At 41.1% G+C, this 22257-nt stretch overlaps 1 protein-coding gene across 3 annotated transcripts in view; it reads right to left on the bottom strand.

Moving 5' to 3' along the window:
• CD28 (CD28 molecule) overlaps window positions 1-10353 on the bottom strand; it is a 55204-nt gene extending 44851 nt beyond the window's left edge. For 2 of the 3 annotated variants that reach the window (XR_016394034.1, XM_022567478.3), the window contains exon 1: window positions 10133-10350. Coding sequence is in view for 2 of the 3 variants with exons in the window: in XM_022567478.3 (XP_022423186.1) it covers window positions 10133-10322 (190 nt within the window). In the remaining variant the exon portion in view is untranslated. Of the gene's footprint in view, window positions 1-10132 lie in introns of all 3 variants that reach the window. The other variant, XM_089916488.1, reaches the window with a different exon arrangement.
• Between the last annotated feature and the right edge of the window lie 11904 nt (window positions 10354-22257).

Genomic DNA, 22257 nt, shown 5'->3' on the forward strand with positions numbered 1-22257 from the left:
TGACAAAGTCAAGCATTCACTCAGCAAATAAATAATGGGGTCTATAGTACTAGGTTCTTGGGATATGGGAAGATGTAAAAGAAGTGGCAGCCTCTTCCTTCTAGGAGAAACCCTAAAGCAGGTTCACAATTAGCTACACTCCAAAACCAGGTTTGGTGTGTGAGCCCTGTAGAGGGTCACTGACAGTCACATGGAAGACCCCTTGTTTCCAGACAAGATGAGTCTGCTTCTGTACAGACTGGCCTTTAACTGGGCCATGAACTTTGGAGTAAATTTAGACAGGCTAAGGTAAAGGAAATGCCCTTTAGTGTAAGGGTTTATTGGAAACAAGCTGAGCATTTACATAGGGGGGAAGTAAGTGAAGATGGCTGATACCAATCATGGAGAACCTTTATAATGCCAAGAAAAAGGCACATGGGTTTTACTAGAAAGGCAATGGGAGACATTGAAAACACCTGAGCTGAGACTGGGACGGTAAGCACCGCTTTGGCAAGATTAGCACAGAGGGGCAGGTGCATTTGCTTGGAGCGAGGGCAGGGCTGAGGCAGAGACTAGTCAGGAGGCTGAGCCAATAGCATCAGTGTGAGCCCCTAGGGCCTGAGCTGTGGAGGTAGCAGCTGGGATAGAAAGGATGGACAAGGTGTTGGTGCTGGGTTATGCTTGGTGATGGTGAACAGGAATCAAAATGACGTGGAGTACATGGACTGGGTAAGGGGCTATTAACAAAATTAGCTACGCGAAGAGAGGAAATCCGTTTGGAAAAAAAGCTGTTGGGTTTTAGATATGTTGGGTCTGAGGGGTAGGTAAGGCATCCTGGAGGAAAGGTCCAGGAGTTTGATGAGTCGGACCAGAGCTCAAGAAAGTCAGAGATAGACATGTACATTGGGATGTCATCTGTATTAGGGTGACAGTTATTATTAAACCTGCTAAAAAACCACTACCTGTACTACAACCCATCCCTACCACTCAGAGACGCTACCCAGCAATGCAGGGTATGAGCACTCTAGGACCAAAACTTCCTAAACACAAAGCAACATAAACTTGGGTGTGATGTGACCCAGGCCCTACCATTCAAGGGTCTGTGTTGTCCTCTCAGCTCCTAATGCTGGAAGAACCATCTGAGAGGACAACATGACAGAGCACCTGAATTTATATGAAAGAGCTACCTGTACCAAAAGCCACCAGACCATTCCAAAATTCAAATTTTATTACCTTAAAAGGTTACCTGTAGTTCAGACAGCAGGTAATCAGGGCTTTATAGCTTTCTACACAAATATTATGACAGTAATCCAGTTAACAGATACCCACAGGTATCTAGAGACCTCATGTATTAATATATTATATCCTAAATACATATTTTAATCTGATAACCAAATTTGGGAACCATATTTTCCTCCTGAGCCACCATCATTCTAAACCCTCATTCAAAACAACTCTGTAAAGAAGACGACAGTACATCTTTCCTGTCTGTTTCATTCTCCCTAAATCTTATACCTTTGCAAAGTCTGCTTAGGGCCACCTTAGCACATTCAGATTCTTCTACGTAAGAGTCATGGCCTGGAAGTTTGAAAATAATTACTGTGTTAAACTTTAACATTATGCTGGAAGATAGGGGAGAAAAAAGGCAATATTGTCCCCCAAAACTCTGCAGTCATTTCTAAGCACATTAGCGTCTAAGATGCTGGTTCACAATCTCTCCAAACAATTTCCAAGATGGCTGGTTGCAGTTCTTGTATTTTCTCTATCATATCGTAAGAGCATCCACAAAGGGGTGGGGTTGCCTTGCTAGAGCTGATAAAAGCTAGAGCTTTTATCCCACTTAAGAAGCATTTTTGAGCCAGAAATAGACCTGAGATGCCTTCTCGTCCAACCCCCTCATATACCAGATGAGGAAATGAAGGCCTAGAAAAGTTGTCAGAGTGTAACAAACTAAAACTCTTCATTACATCCCCCTACCTTGATAAATCAGGGGTTTTAGATTTTGAGTTTGGAAAAAGAATAATAGACGTGGCCTCCCTAGGGTCAAGGGCAAGCCACCATGTCCTTTCTCTGAAAAGCACAGAGAGTTGCTAAGATTAACATCCCTGACTGGAAACTGGAACCCTGCCTGTGATGCTGGGCAGGCTTGGTCTGAACCTTGTGACCCTGTTATCACAGCCGTGAGCTGAGGCCAAGCCCAGCCACAGTGTGCAGTTTTGAAGACTCAAGCAAATTTACAGTACAAACAGGTTAACTCTTCAAAGTCGAGGTATATTCTATCCCAGTGGCCCTTGTTGAGACAGGTTTAACACTATGACCTGTCTTGAGAGAATCAAACATATATAAATATATATTTGCCAGTATGGAACCACTCATCTACCCTGGCTTCATCCTAACACATCTCTACCCCTATAAATCTCTACCCTTCCTCCCGTTCTTCTTAGACATTTGTCCTCCTCTCGCTAATACTCCCATTCTCCAAATCTCCATCCCCATCTCCTCAAGAAAACTGCCTCCATTCTCTTGTTTTTCTCTCCCTCTTCCTCTTGTCTTTCCTAGTAGCCCTCTCTCTCTTCCACCCATGCAACACACACACACTCAAAACCAACACTTGGCTCCTTCCACCTGTCGAATATAGTTAAGTCACTCAGTTGCAAACATTTATTACACACCTACTGTGTACAAAATACCGTGGTAAACGTTACAAGTGTTATAAGTTCCTGACTGTCTTCACTTTATCTGGCAATTTCCTCTCCTTTTCACTCTCTCAATTTTGTCCCCCTCCACCTTTTCTTAAACCTTCGAAGTGTTATCTTCCTTCCCCATCACTTGCCTAAACTCAGAAGCCCCAAATGGCTTCCTTTTGGCCAAAACCAATGGCCTTTCCAAGTCATTACGCACTTCTCCTTCCCTTATGCGGTCAATGCCATTAACCACTGTCTCTCTGGAAACTCTTTCCTCTTTTGGCTCTAGTGACATTCCATGAGCCTCATTCCCCTCTTCCCTCCCCAAACACATTCTCTGTCTCCTTCACTAGTTCATCCTCCTCTTCAGCTGACTCCAAACCAGGCCTATTTTCCAGACTCCGTTCAACACTCTGCTTTTCTACAGTTATACCCTCTCCTTTCTATTAGCTATCCATTTCCACGGCTTCAATTTTATTCCAAAGTTGAGGATGCTTAAATATTTTATTCTTACCCAGTTCCCATGTCTTCAGCTTTGTACCAGACATCTTTCTGATACCTCAAGTCCTTACTTCAGACCCAGTGTGTCTAAAGTCAAACACTAATTTCCTCCAGAACTCAGTTACACAACATCTTGATTTCAGGCGGAGACACCACCATTCCTCTTAAGCCAAAAATCTTGGCATCATTCTTTATCCCTACCTCTCTTTCACAAACTAGGCACTAAGTCCTGAAATTTCTACTTTCAAAACATCTCTCAGAATAGTCACTCCTTCCTGACAAAGTGACAGAGTGTTCTAACATGATCTCCTGGTCACTAGTCTCCATACACTCTAGACCATCCTGCTTCCACAAACTTTCAGCTGTTTCCCAATATCTTGAAAATTTCTATTATCAGTATTCAATCCTTTGTTGGACCTGACTCTACCCTGCCTCTCCAAGCCTCTATACATTCAGACTGGTCAACTGTTCCAAGAGCATGCAATGATATTCCTGGTTTAATTTCTTCATTTGTATTTCTTCTCCTTCCTGTGGCAACATGGCATTAGTAAGAACATGAACCCTGGAACAAGTGTGTATGGATTGGCTCCATTACTGTGTGACCACAGGCAAGTTGTTCCATCTGTTTCATGCCTCAGTTTTCCCATCTTACAGACAAGATAATCATAGTAACTACCTCAAAGGATTTAAGGAAAGAATAAATGATTTAATACAGGGAAAGCCACATAGAACAGTGTCTGGCACATTATAAGTGCAAAATAAATATTAGCTGACAATTATTATTGACAACATCATGCATTCACGTCCTATCTAGCTTTAAAGTCCAGCTTAATTCCCAGCTTTCCATAAAAGCTTACTATTTATTTTATGCTGCCCCATTTTAGTACTAATTCATTCATTTCCTTCAAAAAATATTTGTCCAGCACCTACAATGATTCCTTCACTGTACATAGTACCGAGGTTATAAGGATGGATATGACATGATCCTGTCTGCAAGAAGCTCACAGTCTAGGGGGAAAAAACAGATGTATCAACACACAATAATAATTTTAGGAACCCTGATGAGGAAGGAATTCCCTCACTTGGCCATGTAGGGTCTCAGAGAAGACTTCTTCAGATGAGAGGACTAGGGGGCATAACAGATTACAAGAATAATATATGCAAAGCCATTAAGGCATTGAATAGCATGATGAGGTAGGAAACTGCCAAGTTTTATTTATCTGTTTCCAGCTGTTATATCCTGTCACATATAGTCTTCTCAACTAGATCTGAAGTCTGTAAAAGCACAGAGAACTTGATTAATTACACAAGCAGTTCTTGTGTGCTAATGAAGTCTTTATAGTTCTTTTCCTCTTTTTATATTCCTTCAGATCCCAATAGAGACTAAAATATAACAGAGGTTTAATACATATTTGTTAGATTGTGTTACACTCCCATTGGGGCTCCTCTTATAAGACCGTAGTAAAGGCTGAATACCCAGGGAAAGCTTCCTCAGGGAGATGGATCTTGCACTAAAGACATAAAGTGAAAGTCAAGTAGGATTTGGATGTGTGGAAAGGGAGAGGGAATTCCAAAAGGGAAACAGTATCAGAAAGGACATAAAGTGCAGGTGTGTGAGACATTGAAGAAACCCTCAGTATTTAGGTTAAGGATCTTGTATTGGGGTATAAAAGGAGATAGATTGGATAAGTAAAATGGGTCCAGCCTAAAAGCATCCCAAAATGTCAGGAAACATTGCAATGTCATCTTTCTATTAGCATCTTCGAGGAACCATCAACACAACTTCCTTTTCTATAAATTGAGAGATGTCTAAGTTCCCTCCCATCTCTAAAAAATGTCTGTGGTTGAATTCAACAGTTCTGTGGATGCTTTGGCTTATCATTGTTTTCCATGAAATAAATTAGCATGGATAGGAAATCATTCACAGTGGTCCTAAACTGAAAGAGAAAAAAAATTCTGGAAAGGTTTCACAGTTCTCATTTTTAACTTCATTGTAGCTCAAACTGGGTTTTTGTACCAGTCACAGAACCTAAAATAGCACATAGAGGATGTTAATAAATACCTATGGAATGAGCACATGAAAGAAGATCTGTCTTCCCAAAGCATAAGAAGGAGCAGGAACTTTAGAGAACAGTAACTTACTAACACCCTGCTTTAGTCCCCACAGGAGCCTCATGGTGGGAGGAAACATTCTCCTCCTCCTCTGTGCCCATTCTCATCCACCTCCTATGGGATAGAGTCTGTGAATTGGAAATGGAACCCTCCTGGACTCAACATTGCTGAAGCTGGTCTTAAATTATGTACCCTTATTATTAGTACTGTTGAATTTCAACACAAGTCGTCAGGTCACATGGAAGCTGCAAATACAGCCACAGTGATGTTCTGACATCTTATCACATGTCAAGTATCCCTAAGAAATGAAAAGCACAGCCCTCTATCTTCTCAAGTTTAAAAAAAAGAAGCACCTACCTAAGTCCTTAACACGGGAATCCATGTCATTGTTAAAAACGTAAGACATGTCACTAATTTAGATTCTTGTGTGTGAGAGAGTGGGTAATGACTAGGAGTTACTGTTATAATCAATACATTAAGTGGTGGATTGTGAGCCAGAGAGGTGACTCAGATACTGCAGAAAGAGGCTCACAATTAGATTAGAGGTCAGAGTGAACGGTGAGTGGGTGACTCTTATGACACCATCAGGAACCATTAACCTGGTTACCTTGGCAACCAGAGTCCCCAAGATAATAAAGATGATGACAAATGAAAAAGATGATGGTAATGGTGATGCAGAGATAAAGCTGCAGCTCAGAGTTAAGTAAGAAATTCACCACCACTATGCATTCGTCTTCCAAGAACGAAAATATAAACTCACATAACCTGAATGGTCACACACAGAATTAAGATGCCTATGAAATCAGCATTGAAATCCTAAGGCCCAAGAAGTCTAAACTCTCTTTTTCACATCCTCTAATAAAGGGCTGAGTAGCCCTCGAACCCATCCAGGACACCTCTCTTCTAGTGTTGAGGGTCATTAAAATGAGAGTAAGAAGCAAGAAATTAGACACCTACTTTCCGTAGGGCTTGGGTTACATTCGCTCCAGCTTCTGGGACCAATTCTCATGCAACCATTCTCAGACCGAAAGTTCTGGGTACATTTTTGGATGACAACATCATGTCATTGACCAAAAAGGGTCAAAGAAATTAACATAAAAGAGACATAGATTCCTCAACAAGTCTTAGAAAACCAGAGACCCCTTCAGTCTGTCACAAAGCCACCCAGATATCATTCCTGAAGTTCAGCTAAACTATCTACTGGGAAGAAAAGTCCCAGCCTCTGTGAAGTTTTATAAATAAGAAATGTCTTGAAGAAAAAGGCAAACAAAACTTTAACCAAGATGAAAAGGAAAAAGGATAAATAACTGTGCTCTGAAGGAGGGCCTGCCCTCTGATTTTCAGACAAGAAAGTCTGCAATGAACCATGTATCCTTATCAATGCCTATATGCATTAATAAAGAGCTATTGTTTTAGAGATGATAAACCACAAACGGAATTTTCTTCTGCCATGTTGGTGGCATAATTTTCATTTTGTAAATGTCAACACACTGCATGCAGGCAGTACTTGGAGGAAGATAGCCACCCATGATAAAAGGTGAATGGTAGTCACATGGCATTTTGATACTCATGAAAATAGAGTAAGGATATTAAAAAGGAGGAAAGTTTATGTTTGAAGGAAAGGCAGCGAGATCCTCCCCCACCCCCCATAGTAAAGGGTTGAATGTGAGAGATTCAGAGTAACGATCACAGATTCATTTCTTTTTCTGATCTATCTGTGAAAATGACTCATTCTATTTCCTGGTACTGATATATTGGTATTAATTTTACATTCCTTGCTGTAAAAGTTCTTTCTGGATGGTTGCCTTTTTTTAAAAAAAAAAGTATCTTAGGGTGTGAAAGCAGAGTAAAACCAATTCTTAAGCAATGGCTACACTTTTGAAATGTCCATCAAATTTACTGGAACTGACAAAACACTCAGTCAATTTTTTAACAGTCAGAAGAACTGGCTACTGTGTATGGGGTGTCATGTAGACACAGCAAGCTGCTGGTTACATTGCATTTTCTATGTCCATCTTTTTACCTTACCTTCCCAAGCCCCGCCTTGGAGCAACACTTTCCTGAGAGAAGTAAATGATTCTTTTTGTGTACAACTACCTCAGAGGGGTCATTTGCTGAACTAAAAATAAGGTCTTTAATTACCTTGCTTTGCTGATGTTTTTTTATTAAATACCAATCATTTTCCTGCCGTCTGTGCCTCTCTCGGAAAAAGAAGTGCTGGGGGGAATGCAGAAGCACTGCAGAAACCAGTTGTGTTCAAATTGGCCGTTTTTGACAGCTTCTTTGCTAAGGTTTGGGAAGAAATGAAAAGAAATGCTCTCATCGAAAAAAAAATGTGTTGTCCTGATTTTTGCCTTTATCATGGATGATTAGCTTGCTGAAAAATAACCAATATTGGCTGAAAAACCTATGAACAATGCTATATATTATTGGCACACTTCTATCATCAACCACGAATTGATTCCCTTTCAAGGGCTGCAGTTCTATGCTGGATTCATATTCCAAAATCCAACAAGATCCTCTATTGTGGATCTCAATTGCACAATTATCTGGTAGAAAACATGTCATGTTAGTAAAGAAACTGTAAGTTAAGGTTTTCTCATGCTTCCTAAGTCATATTTCTTTAATTTAGCCATAAAGATCTTTCTATAGTGTTATTAATCATGAAGCATCGGGTTAGGTTTAAAATACTTCATAGAATAAGTATTTTAAGCTATGCTGTGAGGCAATGAGTTAGACTTATTAAATTAGTCGGGGGAAAAACTGTTTTTCATACACACACACACACACACACACACACAAACACATACACACACATATCTCAACACAGACATAGAAGTAGTCTCTCACAATCCTAGGGGAGGACAAGTACACTGTGACCAGCAAATGTCCTTAACTGTAACTTCTTCGTGGAGGGTGAAGACAGAAACAAAAAGCACATGGACGATTTTGCACCACTGATTAGAATGGATCATTAGACATTTTTGTATGTTGTAATTATTTTTTCTCATAAGTTTTCTTACTGGAAGAGACGTTTTGAAAGTGCCTTCTCTACCCCTTTCCTACTTCATTAGATGGCCATTCAGCATCAAATCTTAAAAGTTTTTATGGGGGTGAGTTGGCATTTGAAAAGTAGAAGTACCTCAAAGTCAAAAACAGTTTCCATGTGTGTGATCTCTTCACTGCTTTTCTAGCTATCCCCCTTTTAATAAATGTTCTAAAGGAAGAATATAAAGCTTTGAGTCTTACAAAAAATATCTTCAAAGGAGAGTGAATGAAATGATGATGGATGGCTCTCCACAGAGAAAAGTATTTTGTGTACAATTATCAATTTTAAAGTTTTCTGTCAGAGTGAGGCTTCTCTCTCTTTTCTGCCCATTCTTTACTGCCTAATAAATTAAGAAATTTTAAATACTCTTTAAAAATAAATTTTAGAGATCCCTTAAAAACAAAGTTTTTTTAAATCGATGTTGAAGATTCTTTTAAAATATACTTGGTAACTCTCAATACTGGGTTCCAGATACTGGAGCATAACCTGTCTCATCACCTGTTCATGTCTTTTATTATATCAACACCTTTTATAAATACACACAATTTGTAAACGTGCTTACTGGTACCTCAGACAACAAAACGGATGGGTATATATGTAGCTAGCGTACTTGTGCAGGTGGGGTAATTATATTCTTTGGAGGTCATGTACATGATATTTAAGAACAACAAAAAATCATGCAGTCCCCACATTACCAAAATAAGTGAGAAAGAAAATGGAAGATACTGGCTTTCCAATGTATCTTCAAGGGGAAAATAACTATCCTTATTTCAATATGCCGATTAACCCCTATCAGTCCAATTTTTGAGCCAAGTGGGACCCTTTTCTAACTCTGAGAACGAGTTGAACAAACATCTGACTCCAGCCCACATAAGCAACAAACTCTTTCTGTTTGGAATTGTAATTTTCCAAAGATGATTTAACCTTGGACATATCTGGAGCTAAAAAGTTATAAAGCACATCATGTTAGGCGGAGTAGCACAGGCTCTAGAGTCTGTTCAGACCCTGGTTCCAATAACTCCTATATGTATATCCTTAGCCAAATTAACATTCCTACTCCCATCTCCTCATCTGAAATGCAGTTAACTGTGATAGTGTCAAGTTTTTTAGTCTCTCCCCATCACCACTGGAAACATAAAAGAATTTCAACTAAGGAAACAGATTTCAGCCAACTGTTAAAAAAAAAAAAAAAACTAATTTATTAGCATCTGTATTGTACCAGCTTCTGTGACAACTCCAGAATTCATTCTGGCACTCATTCAGTTCAGGTATACATGGTAATTACAAGCAAACTTTATCTTGCTAGCCAAGCACTGACTGTGCTAAACATTTCACATGGATTGTTTCCTTTTATCCTCACAATGACCTTGAGATGAGGTTATTATCATCCCCATTTTACAGGCAAGGAAACTGAGGCTTAGAGAGTTTAAATACTAGCCTAAGCTCAGCTAGCAAGAAATGGATCTGTACTGTGAATCCAGGCAGTCCAAGTCCAGAGCTTTCAGAACCAACCTGCTTACAGCAATTTTCTTACATTTCAAAATATATATGTACAGACAAAAGCTAACAATTCTTGGGACACTATCAACTGATAGCTAAATAAATCTGATTTAATTCCAAAGGCAGTTCATTAAAACATTTTGCTGGCCATAGTCTGAGAATCAGTGAGTTTCTAAATAACAGGTTGCCATTCATAGCAAAAACTACACTTCAAATGCCCAAATTTCATGAGTTCTTTGAAATTTGAAAATGAACCAAAGACCTCAAACAAAAACGTTGGGGGAGGAAAGAAATCAAAATTGTTTACCTGCTACTTGAATTGAGGGGAAGAAGTTGAGAGCCAGGAGCAGGCTGAGGATCATCGTGCTAACGGTGGGCCAGGGCTTCCGCCCCTCCTCCCTGAGAAGCCCAAGTGTGAGGTGAGCTGGAGACGCACCTGAGCAACCTGACTCGTCATCCGCAGCCACCACCACCGACTTACTTCTCTCAGGGCACATGATTAAGGGACTCAAACCACTTACTTCCCTCGGGGCACATGATCAAGGGACTCAAACCTCAAACTTTTGTGACTGCAACATTTCACACAGGATATCACATTGTTTTGATGACTTTTGACTTTTCCTCTTCTTTTAAAGGCAAGTGTTTTCTTGTCACTGAAAGACAATGTCAGTCACTCTATAATGGGCTCATGGAAATCATTCTCTGTGGACGGGTGTCAGAGCTGTGAAAAATGGGTGCTTGAAATCCAGCAGGAATGTAAGGGTAGAAAAACAAGGTGTTCTAAAAGGGGAGAGAGTTTCATAGGATGGAGATAGACTGTGTCCAAAAGGCACCAATAAGAATTATATTGAGGATTTGAGAAATATTTGTTATCAGTGTTGAAAGGAGTTATGAATATTAGAAATTGAACGTTTGTGTTGGATGTAAGCGGCCCCATGGAGCATTTAGCACACACACTGCTTAGTTTATGCCAAGCCTTTCCCGTCTCACTTCTAGGAACTTTGAGAAACACATTTGCAAGCACCCCGCCTCCTGACTATCTGGAGAGGTCCCCTAAGCAAAGGGAGAGTCAAAAGTATCGGGCCTCCCTGGTGGCGCAGTGGTTGAGAGTCCGCCTGCCGATGCAGGGGACACGGGTTCGTGCCCCGGTCCGGGAAGATCCCACATGCCGCGGAGCGGCTGGGCCCGTGAGCCATGGCCGCTGAGCCTGCGCGTCCGGAGCCTGTGCTCCGCAACGGGAGAGGCCACAACAGTGAGAGGCCCCACATACAGCAAAACAAACAACAAAAAAAGTATCACATGTCCTTAGGAGGACAGTAAGGTAACCAAAAGCCCGTTCATGGTCTCCATGTCCCTCAAGGAATCATTCAGGCTAAGTGACAAGCATGAAAGGAGGCTCCGTAGCAGCCTCCCCAAGGCTGGTGCCCTTGCCCTCTGGCCAAGCCTTCTGCATTTAGGGTCATCCCCCTGGCGTGGCCAGCTCCACTCTCCTCTTCTGGCACCTGGGTCAGGATCCTGTACTCGATGCTTTCTCAAAAACTTTCCAGTAACATTTTTCTGCTTTCCTGAAAACCCTAAGCTTTATATGACTACCCTAGTTTGGGGTTTGTGTATGTGGTTTTTTTAAAAAAACACAATTTGTATTGATTTTTATTCTGACTATAAAAGTAGGACATATTACATATAGAAAATTTAGAAAAAAGATACATTTTACTTTTTTAAATGTCAAAAATAATCAGTAAAACAAAACTCACCTTACCTTCCATGTGTTTTCCTATTAAGATTTTTACGTATTTAATATGAGGTTTTACTTATCATTTTCAACAGATCTATACTATTATCTGTTTTATCTTGAATATTTTTCCATGACCTGTAAGTATTCTTTATAAACATCATTTGACATTGATGCATAATATTTCATCATATAATCACCTCATAAGTTATCTAACAATCCCCTGGTGTTGTCACCAAATTTTTGCTATTTTCAAATGCCACATTGAACATCTCTCATGATTTAGCTGAAGTGAAAGAAGGCTTCGTGTCCCTCCCTCTTTGTCTGATAAATGACAGATCAAAAGTATTTCCCTCCTAATAGACCCTCTTTGTCCATATTTCAGCGTTCTCACAAACACAGCCTTTGTGACCCCCACCCATACCAGTATATCTTTCTGCCCTTTGGAGCAATTTGTCCTTGGCTATGGTTCACTTACACTTCTGAACTAAAGGTAAATGATAAAGTTACGTCACCAGTCTGAGAGGAGATTCACTTCTAGAATTTGACCCAGTATTCCTAGCTCTGACTCTCTAAGATATAGGGGAAGTTATATCTTACCCAGGGCCTGATATCTTTCTAAGGACAATTTATAGAAAGCAGTATGCCCTTCTCTAAAGGGTTACCCTTATTCAGGAGTCCCCAGACCACCCAGATCTAGAACAAGAGGCTCTGAAATTCATCATAGAGATGAAGAATATGTACAGTAGAAACAAAGACTCCCCCAAATTTCCTCTGATTGATAACAAAAGGTTAAGGAGCAAATTAATAGCTGCTGTGAAGCATGTAAAAGAAATATGCTTCAAGCACGTAGCATGTAGTTAATAATATGTATATGGTAATGCTTAATTGAATCAACATTAGCTGGAAAGAAGGAGTGCAATTATCTGGTCCAGCTCCTTTATTTTGCAAAGGAGGATGCTGAAGACCAGAGAGGTTAGTTGATTTACACAAACCCACAAACAATAATTAAGTACACTTGATTTTATTAATTGACTAACCGTATTTGGTTTTCACTCCTTAGAATAAAAAGAAACACAAACTTTGGCATTTGCCTTCCTTTTTTTTTTTTTTTTTTTTTTTTTGCGGTACGCGGGCCTCTCACTGTTGTGGCCTCTCCCGTTGCGGAGCACAGGCTCCGGACGTGCAGGTTCAGCGGCCATGGCTCATGGGCCTAGCCGATCCGCGGCATGTGGGATCTTCCTGAACCGGGGCACAAACCCGTGTCCCCTGCATTGGCAGGCAGACTCTCAACCACTGCGCCACCAGGGAAGGCCGCCTTCCTTTTTTTAACACACTAAAGAAACAAATCATTTCATTAGAGTCCTTTCACATTTGCTCTTGAAATTCAATGGCATTCACTTATATAAGAAGTAGAAATGATAGAGATGAAATAAGGGACCTTAAATCCATCAGTGCATGGAGTACTGAGACCCTCCTACATTTCCCATAATAATAACAGTTATGAACAAAACACTTTACATGCCTGATCTCATTGAATACTCACACAACCTGTGAGAAACATGCTATTATTATCCCCATTTTACAGATAAGAAGACTGATCCCGAGAGAAGGTTAAGAAGTCTCAGGAAGCAATGGAGCCAGGATTAGAATGTACACCTTTATAACTTGAACTACCAAGCCATAATCACAGCACTTGACTGCCTCCCTACTGTCAACCCTCTCCAGGATTGTAAATTCCTTCAGGACAAAAGAATAGGGAATGTACATTACCTTTCTGGTACAAGTCATTTAACACTATGTCTTATTAGAGCCTGAGTGACCAGGGGGTGGAGAGGAAACGGGGTAGTGGCCCAAGAGGGCACTGGGCAGACTTAATCAAACTGTGTTTCATAAAAACCCACCTGTATTTTTCTGGAGAAATTCCAGATTCCTTAAATCCACACGTGCTCTTGAAATTCAAGGACAGATGCGCTGTGATGAAACAAATGACCTTAATAAATCAACATGTATACTGAAGTCCCACCTATAATACATGGCTCGTCAAAGAAAAATGTAATACACATGACCAAATTCTATAGGCTGTTTGAAACATAATAGGAATTAAGCCTAGGGGTAAGAGCCTTAAAAAAGAGAAAGAAAAAGAAAAAGACTCTTTTTTGTGATATATTAAGAAATATGTATTTTGGTCTTCATCCTTGGCTCCTAGCAAAAGCTCCTAAAACCTGTGAAATTCCCTAATCAATAAAGATGCTAGGAGTATCTTTTGTTTTAATAGTTGGGTTTTGACCCCAGTTCCTGACACAGAGCTCCTAAATCCCTCGGAATTTCCTGTGTGACAGGAACATTTTTTTTTTTGTCCTAACGAAGGGACTCTTGGTGGGCTCCTGGACAGCTTTAGGATGGGAGCTGGCCACAAAAAGATCAAGCCATGATTAGAAGCTTGGAACTTTTAGCTTCACCCCCTATTCTCTGGGGAGGAGAGAAGGGAGGGAGATTGAGTTAAAAATTAATCATGCCTAATTGACAAAAATTTCATAAAAATCCCTGAACTACAGGGTTTAGGGAGTTTCTGGGTTGGTGAACACATCACAAGCTGGGAGGGTAGTGCACCCCAATTTCACAGGGACAGAAGCTACTGCACTTGGAATCTAGAACTCACCCTACATACCTCTTCATCTGGCTGTTCATTTATCATTTCCTTTATTGCGTAATAAACTGGTAAGTCTAAGTGTTTTCCTGAATTCTGTGAGCCACTCTAGCAAATTATTGAACCTGAGGAGGGGGTTGTGGGAACCCAACTTGTAGCCAGTTGGTCAGAAATACAAGTGATAACCTGGGACGTGCAGTTGGCTTCTGAAATGGGGCCGGTCTTATGGGACTGAGCCCTTAACCTGTGGGATCTGACACTAACTCCAGGTAAATAGTGTCAGAACTGAATTGAATTGTAGGACAGCCAGCTGATGTGGGAGGAGAAATCACACATTTGGGAATTCCAGTGGCTAAAAGCACAGGACATGAAATCCCATGGGCTTAGGAGTCAAATCCCAGTTGGGTCACCTTGTAGCCATATAATCTTAGAAAGTCATAATATCAACTCCTCGTGTGTAAAATGGGTATCAAAATGCCTCACTCAATAAGTTGTTTACATGTCACACAAAGTGTGAATCTCCCCAATAAGATTTAATGAATCTCCACGTCATTCTTTTTATAAGGGGCTGAATAAATGTTTGTGGGATCAACCAAAATAGACCATTGAATATGTGTTCCATCTATTTCTGTGGACTGATTTTACTTCATAGCAAGAGTGCCATCAGAATCATTTTAGAAATTAGCCCAGTATTCCTCCTTGCCGGACAATCCTTTAATAATTACACAAACCAGTATAAGCTACAAAGTATCACTGAAGAGTCTTCAAGAATCAGAGTGGCCAAGCTAGTCAGTGGGAAAGCCTTGGCAATCTCTAACTCATATAGAGCAAGCCTACCAGGATAATATCTTCTTTGATCTAAATTCCAGCTAGAAGCTTGCCTTTCATTTTAGTTTCTAAGTTTTCCCAAACCTCTGTCTCACAGAGGTTCAAATGCTCACATGGCGATTGTGGGAAAATAATGAGGCCTTAGATTCTCCCTTTGAGCTTTGATTCTACCCCAGGTGTTTGTATGAAAATCTTATTTGAAAAATAGACAAAAATGAAGTCTAAAAAGTCATGCATATTATCACAAGCCAGCAGGACCAAAGCCTGAAAAAAGTTAGGCTACCACTAAAAAAAACAAAAAACAAGAAATAACTGCTGTACTGATTGACTAATCCCACCAAGTAAAGAAATATTACAGAAAGATATATTTGCAGGAACAATCTGGGAGGCTTTACCAAGGATTACATGAAAAAATATGGTGAAAAGTAGCTTAAAACAATTACCTAAAAATCTTTTGACCACTAACAGAGGCAGGCCTATCTCTCCATATGGTAAAAGCAGTTGCTAACATTTCCTGGGGGGCTGCCAGCTAGCAGGTATGTGCTAAGCATCAGGCATGCATTATCTCCTTCAATCTCCACAACAACCGTAAGAGGTTGCTACTATTAATATCTCCATTTCATAGGTAAGGAAACAGAAGCTTAGAGAGGTTGAGTAATCTACCCACAATCACACAGTAAGTAGCAAAGCAGGGATTTAAACTAGAGTCGAACGTCATGGGAGAAGTAGACACCATCCCAATCAAATCAACCAACAGCTCGAATCTGTGACTGATAGTGCAGTGGGTAGGAGCATTGTTTCTAAAGAGGCATGTATCCTCTTGATAGACACATCTATGATTCAGCACCAACTTCATAAAAATTCAGCAAGAATTCCATAGGACTTGCAAAGTCTTCCTCAGTCAGGAGTATGGGATTCTCATACTCCCCTGCTGACCCTATATTCATGGAGACCCAGTCAAGAGGAAAAAACAAATTTTGTGTATTCCTGACATCATCCTAGAGGAATGAATCCTGACGAGACCAGGAATTTGTGTGCTGTCAGCAAGGATACATCACGAGCCCAGACAATGCTGATCTGAGTTTTAGGACGGTTCTATGACAACAAGTTCATCCACTTGGCAATCTGAAAAAAAGCAGAAGGGGAGTGGTAAATACAGAAAACCTCGATCACTGTCGTTAAAGATTGAGGGAAACTATTGCCAATCAGACTTGGGCAAAACCATTAGGACAGTGTGACAAGGGACAGTCTTAGGACCCAAAGATGTTGTCATCAAAGACGTCTACTGTGCTGCTCTCCAGTCCTATTATTCTGGAAATCTAATGGTCTCATGGAGCCACGTTCCTTCAGTCTCAGAGAAGACCACCCCCTGCCTTATTGTCGGCATTAAACAAAGGTACCAAGGGCCCTGAGTTGGCTGAGTTTTTAAAGCCGCTGGGACATTTTGGATATTTTCTAGAAAGAGGAATGTTAATTAAACATGACTGAGGTTGGGAGGGCAAGGTAAGGAATGTATTTCACTCCACAGCTTGTCTTGAACCCGATTTGACCCTCCTCTATAACCCGGCTTTGCAATCGGTGGAATGGTAAGGAGGCAACCTCTGACCTCTTCAGGAAGTACAATCTTGTCCAGGTCTTGGGAAAACCATCATGCCTGGCTTTCCTCCTTTTGGAAAAAATGTAAGGGGCTTTGTCCCCTCACGTTTTTTAGCACGGAACCTACAGGAAATAGGACTGTTAACTTCAACATTGCTTTCAATGGTCTCTCGTGTTACTGGGTGCCCATGGGAACCTTCCCACCCTCCCCCTTCTTGTATCTTCCTCCCCCCTACCCTTTCCAACCATTCCCACACTCATTGAATAAGGAAGGTCAATCTGAATACATCTGTCCCCATCTCTGGAATGCCACAGAGGAGTAACAGCTGTTGACCTCTGTTCGGAACACATGATCCTGTTTGTCCCAAAAGTAGCTTGGGTGAACTCCAGATAATATATACAATCTCCACTTCCTATGGAGAATGTAGGGCCAGGAGAGTATATTCCCCACACTTGCTTTATTATAAAGACAACCTGCTTTCAAGTACTGGATCCTATGCCTACTAAGAGTAATATTAATAATTATAAATAGAATTGTACCTAAAATTTTTTAAGCATTTGCTATATGCCAGATATAGTACAAAGTTAGAAGCATCCCAAATTTTTAAGCCTTAATTTTTCCTTTCAGTTTTGGAAAAAAGCAGTACTTTTCTTTCTTTCTGTACTTCCGTATCGTAATACACACACACACACACACACACACACACACACACACACACACACACACACACACTGAAAACCTTTGCTAACCTCCTGTGTGTACAGGCAATAAGATTGATGATCTTGTGTTTTCTTCTAGAAATATTGGAGGGGAAAAAAGGAAGTTGAGGAAAAAAAAAAAAAAACCTTTGGACTTTCCTGGTGGTGCAGTGGTTAATATCAGCCTGCCAATGCAGGGGACACGGGTTCAAGCCCTGGTCCGGGAAGATCCCATGTGCCGTGGAGCAACTAAGCCCACAGCACAACTACTGAGCCCACAGGCCACAACCACTGAGCCCACATGCCACAACTACTGAAGCCCATGCACCTAGAGCCTGTGCTCCTCAACAAGAGAAGCCACCGCAATGAGAAGCCCACAGATCGCAATGAAGAGTAGCCCCTGCTCACTGCAACTAGAGAAAAGCCCGTGCGCAGCAATGAAGCCCCAAAGCAGCCAAAAATAAATAAATAAATAAATAATTTTTTTTTTAAAAAGCTGTAACTGGGATGTTACAAAAGCCCAGTAGTAAGAGTAAGGAGCAAGAATACAGAGGCTATGGCCCAAGGCAAGTTCTGGACAAATCTAGGATTTGTCTAAAAATCCATCCAGAGACATCCATTAACACAACGGTACATATGATGTCTTTTATACATGATCTTAAGGAAAATTCCAGACTGAACTTGTTCTCACAGCATTTAGCTTCTGTTGTATTATAGGCTGCTTAGAATTGGGGTGACTAAAACCTCATAATTCTCTTCATTGAGGGGCTAGAATCAACATTGGAAACATGGGGAAATCTCATCCATGTCAGGAATCTAACGTACTCTGCTTTTTCATGCTGTTGCTCATTGTATGAAATGTGCCTAGCTTTGCTATACCAAATTGTTACAAAGGACTTTTCTAGAAAAATTGGAATTGTTTAGAGGGCTTCAAAGCAGAACAAACAAGAGTAGGAAAATCTAGAATGATCTTGAAAATGCACTCATCCTTCCAAGAAACTTGGATTCAGAGCCAACAATAGGGAAGGCTTTGTTCTACACCCTGGGGAGCCAGGGGAGATGAAAGTGGTACCCATGTTCCCAGGGAACTCAAGTCTGGAAAAATACTGAGGAAGAAGCCCCTAACTTACCAGGAGAGGCTTTCAGGGAAGAGATGCTATGACATGGAGGATAAGCAAAATTGGACAGAGCAGCGAAGGGGAAGAATGGGACTTCCCTTCCAGGCAAAGTATACACTATTTGCAAAAGCCTATGGTGCATGGCTTGCTGGGGGAACCAAGGAGCTCAGTGTGGCCACAGCAAGAAGAACACTGAGGAAGGGCAAGGGAGGTGACAGGCAGTCGGGGCTGGTCAGGCCATGGTGAGAAGTTTGCTCTTTGTACTGAGTACAATGAAGAGACATCACAATATGGGTCAGTGTGCAGGTCAGGGATGCTGTTACCAGTTTAGGAGGCATCAGAATATTGGATCCAGGCTCTCAAATAGGTTTAATCTCTTACATTAACTCCAACTGATCGTTCTCAACTGCCTGAACCACAGCTGAATGGGATTTCTGAGACCTCATACCAGATTGATGGGAGCATGGGAAGGACATGAGGGAGGATAGAAAAGGCTCTCTGACTCCCTGACCAGAATTATAATAAAGCTATGACCGCAGACCAGATTGCAGGCTGCTCTTCCCCACCTGTCGCCTAAATCTTGGCATTTTTCCATTTTGAGGGTTTGAGGTGGCTAATAAATTATGTCCTTCTACTTGCTAATTCAGTTCCTTTTCTGTTTTTGAATTTTATTTTTTTATACAGCAGGTTCTTATTAGCTATCTATTTTATACATATTAGTGTACATATGTCAATCCCAATCTCCCAATTCATCCCACCAACACCATGCCCCGCCCCGCGCCGCCAGTTTCCCCCTTTGGTGTTCATACGTTTGTTCTCTACATGTGTGTCTCTATTTCTGCCCTGCAAACCGGTTCATCTGTACCATTTTTCTAGATTCCACATATATGCGTTAATATATGATATTTTTCTCTTTCTGACTTACTTCACTCTGTATGACAGTCTCTAGATTCATCCACGTCTCTACAAATGACCCAGCTAATTCAGTTCTAAATCAAATAAGAGGGGCTAGGGAAGACAAAGGAGTCACAGGGGTGGAGATGCATATATCACTGATAAAGTACCACTGGAGGATGTGGCTAAGTGTGCAGCCACAACGAGCATCCCAGACTCACACAGACTTACCCACCAGTCATAGGCATTGCTAGAAAACCACAGGCCCTGCCTGCAGGGGCGGAGTCTTTACCATTCAGCTACCGCGATGCCCAGAGCAGAACACAGGCTCCCTGCAGGAAGGCAGGTCCCAAAAGTGGGGACAGGAGGCAGCAGGAGCCAGGGGGAGAGGAGAGGTCAGGGGAAGGTTTGTTCGGAGTGGAGAGACAGAGGGAAGCATGTTTTCATGCTCAGATGTGGAAGACATTACAGAGAGAAGGACTGAAGAAATAGGAGAGAGAGGATAATCTGTGGGGGGAAAATGGAGATGACAGGAAATAGGCCTAGGACATAAGCTAACACCTTAGCATTAATGAAAAAGGAGGAAACTACTTTGAGACCATCACGTTTGTCTAACAAAGTGGAAGTTACAGGAGTTAGAGATTAACTAACGTGGACCGTGCACGTTTCAACACACGCACATTATCTCATAAAATCCCTGTGTAGGAGTCACTATTGTAGGTCCATTTTATGGATGAGAAGACCTGGTAAGTAAGAGAAAAGGACTGAAACACTCTTCTTCCAGCTATGAGACTGTGATCTTGGGAAAGGTGACAAACTCCTTGAGTATGACTCCTTGCTCTTTGCCATTAAACCACCACTTCAGGAGGAGCTTCCTCTAGACAGGGTGAATCAACAGGCGAAGCATCTTCAGAAATGATCCTTCAGTTTGTGTGGTGGAGGCTGGAGGGTCGGAGCGAGTGAAGAGCCTCTTAAGCTTTCAATTCAATTTCCAAAATCTCTGAAGAAGTGAACAAACACCTCTTCTTCCCTCTCCTCCTCTCCCTCCTTTCAAGATGCAGAAGTAGAAGCATGTAATTTCAGTAGCAGCATTTTAATTTCAGCATTTTCATTTCTTTGGATGCCACCTCAGACTTTTGAGAAACCGGGCTGACTTCTCAGGGCTTTGCTGCTGGTACTCTGTCTCTGCTGAGAAATTAGACTTCCCAAAAATAGCCTCCATCAAGTGGGAGAGCACTTGGCTGCTGATTTGTGCTGGGCTTGCCTCGGTCATCTCTTAGTACCTGAGGCTTCAGCCCAAGGGAATGGGGAAGGCTCAGGCTGGCTGGCTGGACTGTCACCAGGTCCTGCAGGTCAGAGTCTCATGAAAATGACGTCTGTTTTCCCAGATCTTTAGTTAGGAAAGGTTTGTAGAAATGTACACTTCATAGCCAAGATGGTAGGCATGTTCTATCAGATCTATCTCTGGTCTCCCTGGACCTATCACTCTCTTTTTGTTTCTCGGAAATTCAGTCTCTGAGGTAGTCTACAAGCTGCATAAAAATATGTATGTGTTTCTGCAGAGATATGGGGTTGGCAAGTACCTATTACCTCTTTCCCTTTTCTACTCGGTCCAAAAGCAAAAATGGCCTCCTATGAAAGTGGATGTGCAGCTTTTTTGTCCCCAACATTCCTATTACATAGTCCAACTGACAAGACTGTATATAATAAGTCTGGAAATTCTTTTTATTTTTGAGTTTTAATATATATATATTTTTAACATCTTTATTGGAGTATAATTGCTTTACAATGGTGTTAGTTTCTGCTGTATAACAAAGTGAATCAGCTATACGTATACATACATCCACATATCTCCTCCCTCTTGCATCTCCCTCCCACCCTCCCTACCCCACCCTCCCTACCCCACCCCTCTACGTGGACTCAAAGCCTGAGCTGATATCCCTGTGCTACGTGGTTGCTTCCCACCAGCTATCTAACATTTGGTAGTGTATATATGTCCATGCCACACTCTCACTTCGTCCCAGCTTACCCTTCCCTCTGCCCGTGTCCTCAAGTCCAGTCTCTATGTCTGCGTCTTTATTCCTGTCTTGCCCTGAGGTTCTTCATGACCTTTTTTTTTTTTTTTGGATTCCATATATATGTGTTAGTATACAGTATTTGTTTTTCTCTTTCTGACTTACTTCACTCGGTATGAGTCTCTAACTCCATTCACCTCACTACTAATAACTCAATTTCGTTTCTTTTTATGGCTGAGTAATATTCTGTTGTATACATGTGCCACATCTTCTTTATCCATTCATCTGTTGATGGACACTTAGGTTGGTTCCATGTCCTGGCTATTGTAAATAGAGCTGCAATGAACATTGTGGTACATGACTCTTTTAGAATTATGGTTTTCTCAGGGTATATGCCCAATAGTGGGATTGCTGGGTCGTATGGTAGCTCTATTTTTAGTTTTTTAAGGACCCTCCATAGTGGCTGTATCAATTTACATTCCCACCAGCAGTGCAAGAGGGTTACCTTTTCTCCACACTCTCTCCAGCATTTATTGTTTGTAGATTTTTTTTGATGATGGCCATTCTGACCAGTGTGAGGTGATACCTCATTGTAGTTTTGATTTGCATTTCTCTGATGATTAGTGATGTTGAGCATCCTTTCATGTGTTTGTTGGCAGTCTGTATATCTTCTTTGGAGAAATGTCTACTTAGGTCTTCTGCCCATTTTTGGATTAGGTGATTTGTTTTTCTGATATTGAGCTGCATGAGCTGCTTGTATATTTTGGAGATTAATCCTTTGTCAGTTGTTTCATTTGCAAATATTTTCTCCCATTCTGAGGGTTGTCTTTTCGTCTTGTTTATGGTTTCCTTTGCTGTGCAAAAGCTTTTAAGTTTCATTAGGTCTCATTTGTTTATTTT

This window comes from Delphinapterus leucas, chromosome 8, assembly GCF_059928025.1.
Source record: "Delphinapterus leucas isolate spDelLeu-1000000601 "Yukka" chromosome 8, BTC_Dleu_Yukka2, whole genome shotgun sequence".
NCBI classification, from domain to species: Eukaryota; Metazoa; Chordata; class Mammalia; order Artiodactyla; family Monodontidae; genus Delphinapterus; species Delphinapterus leucas.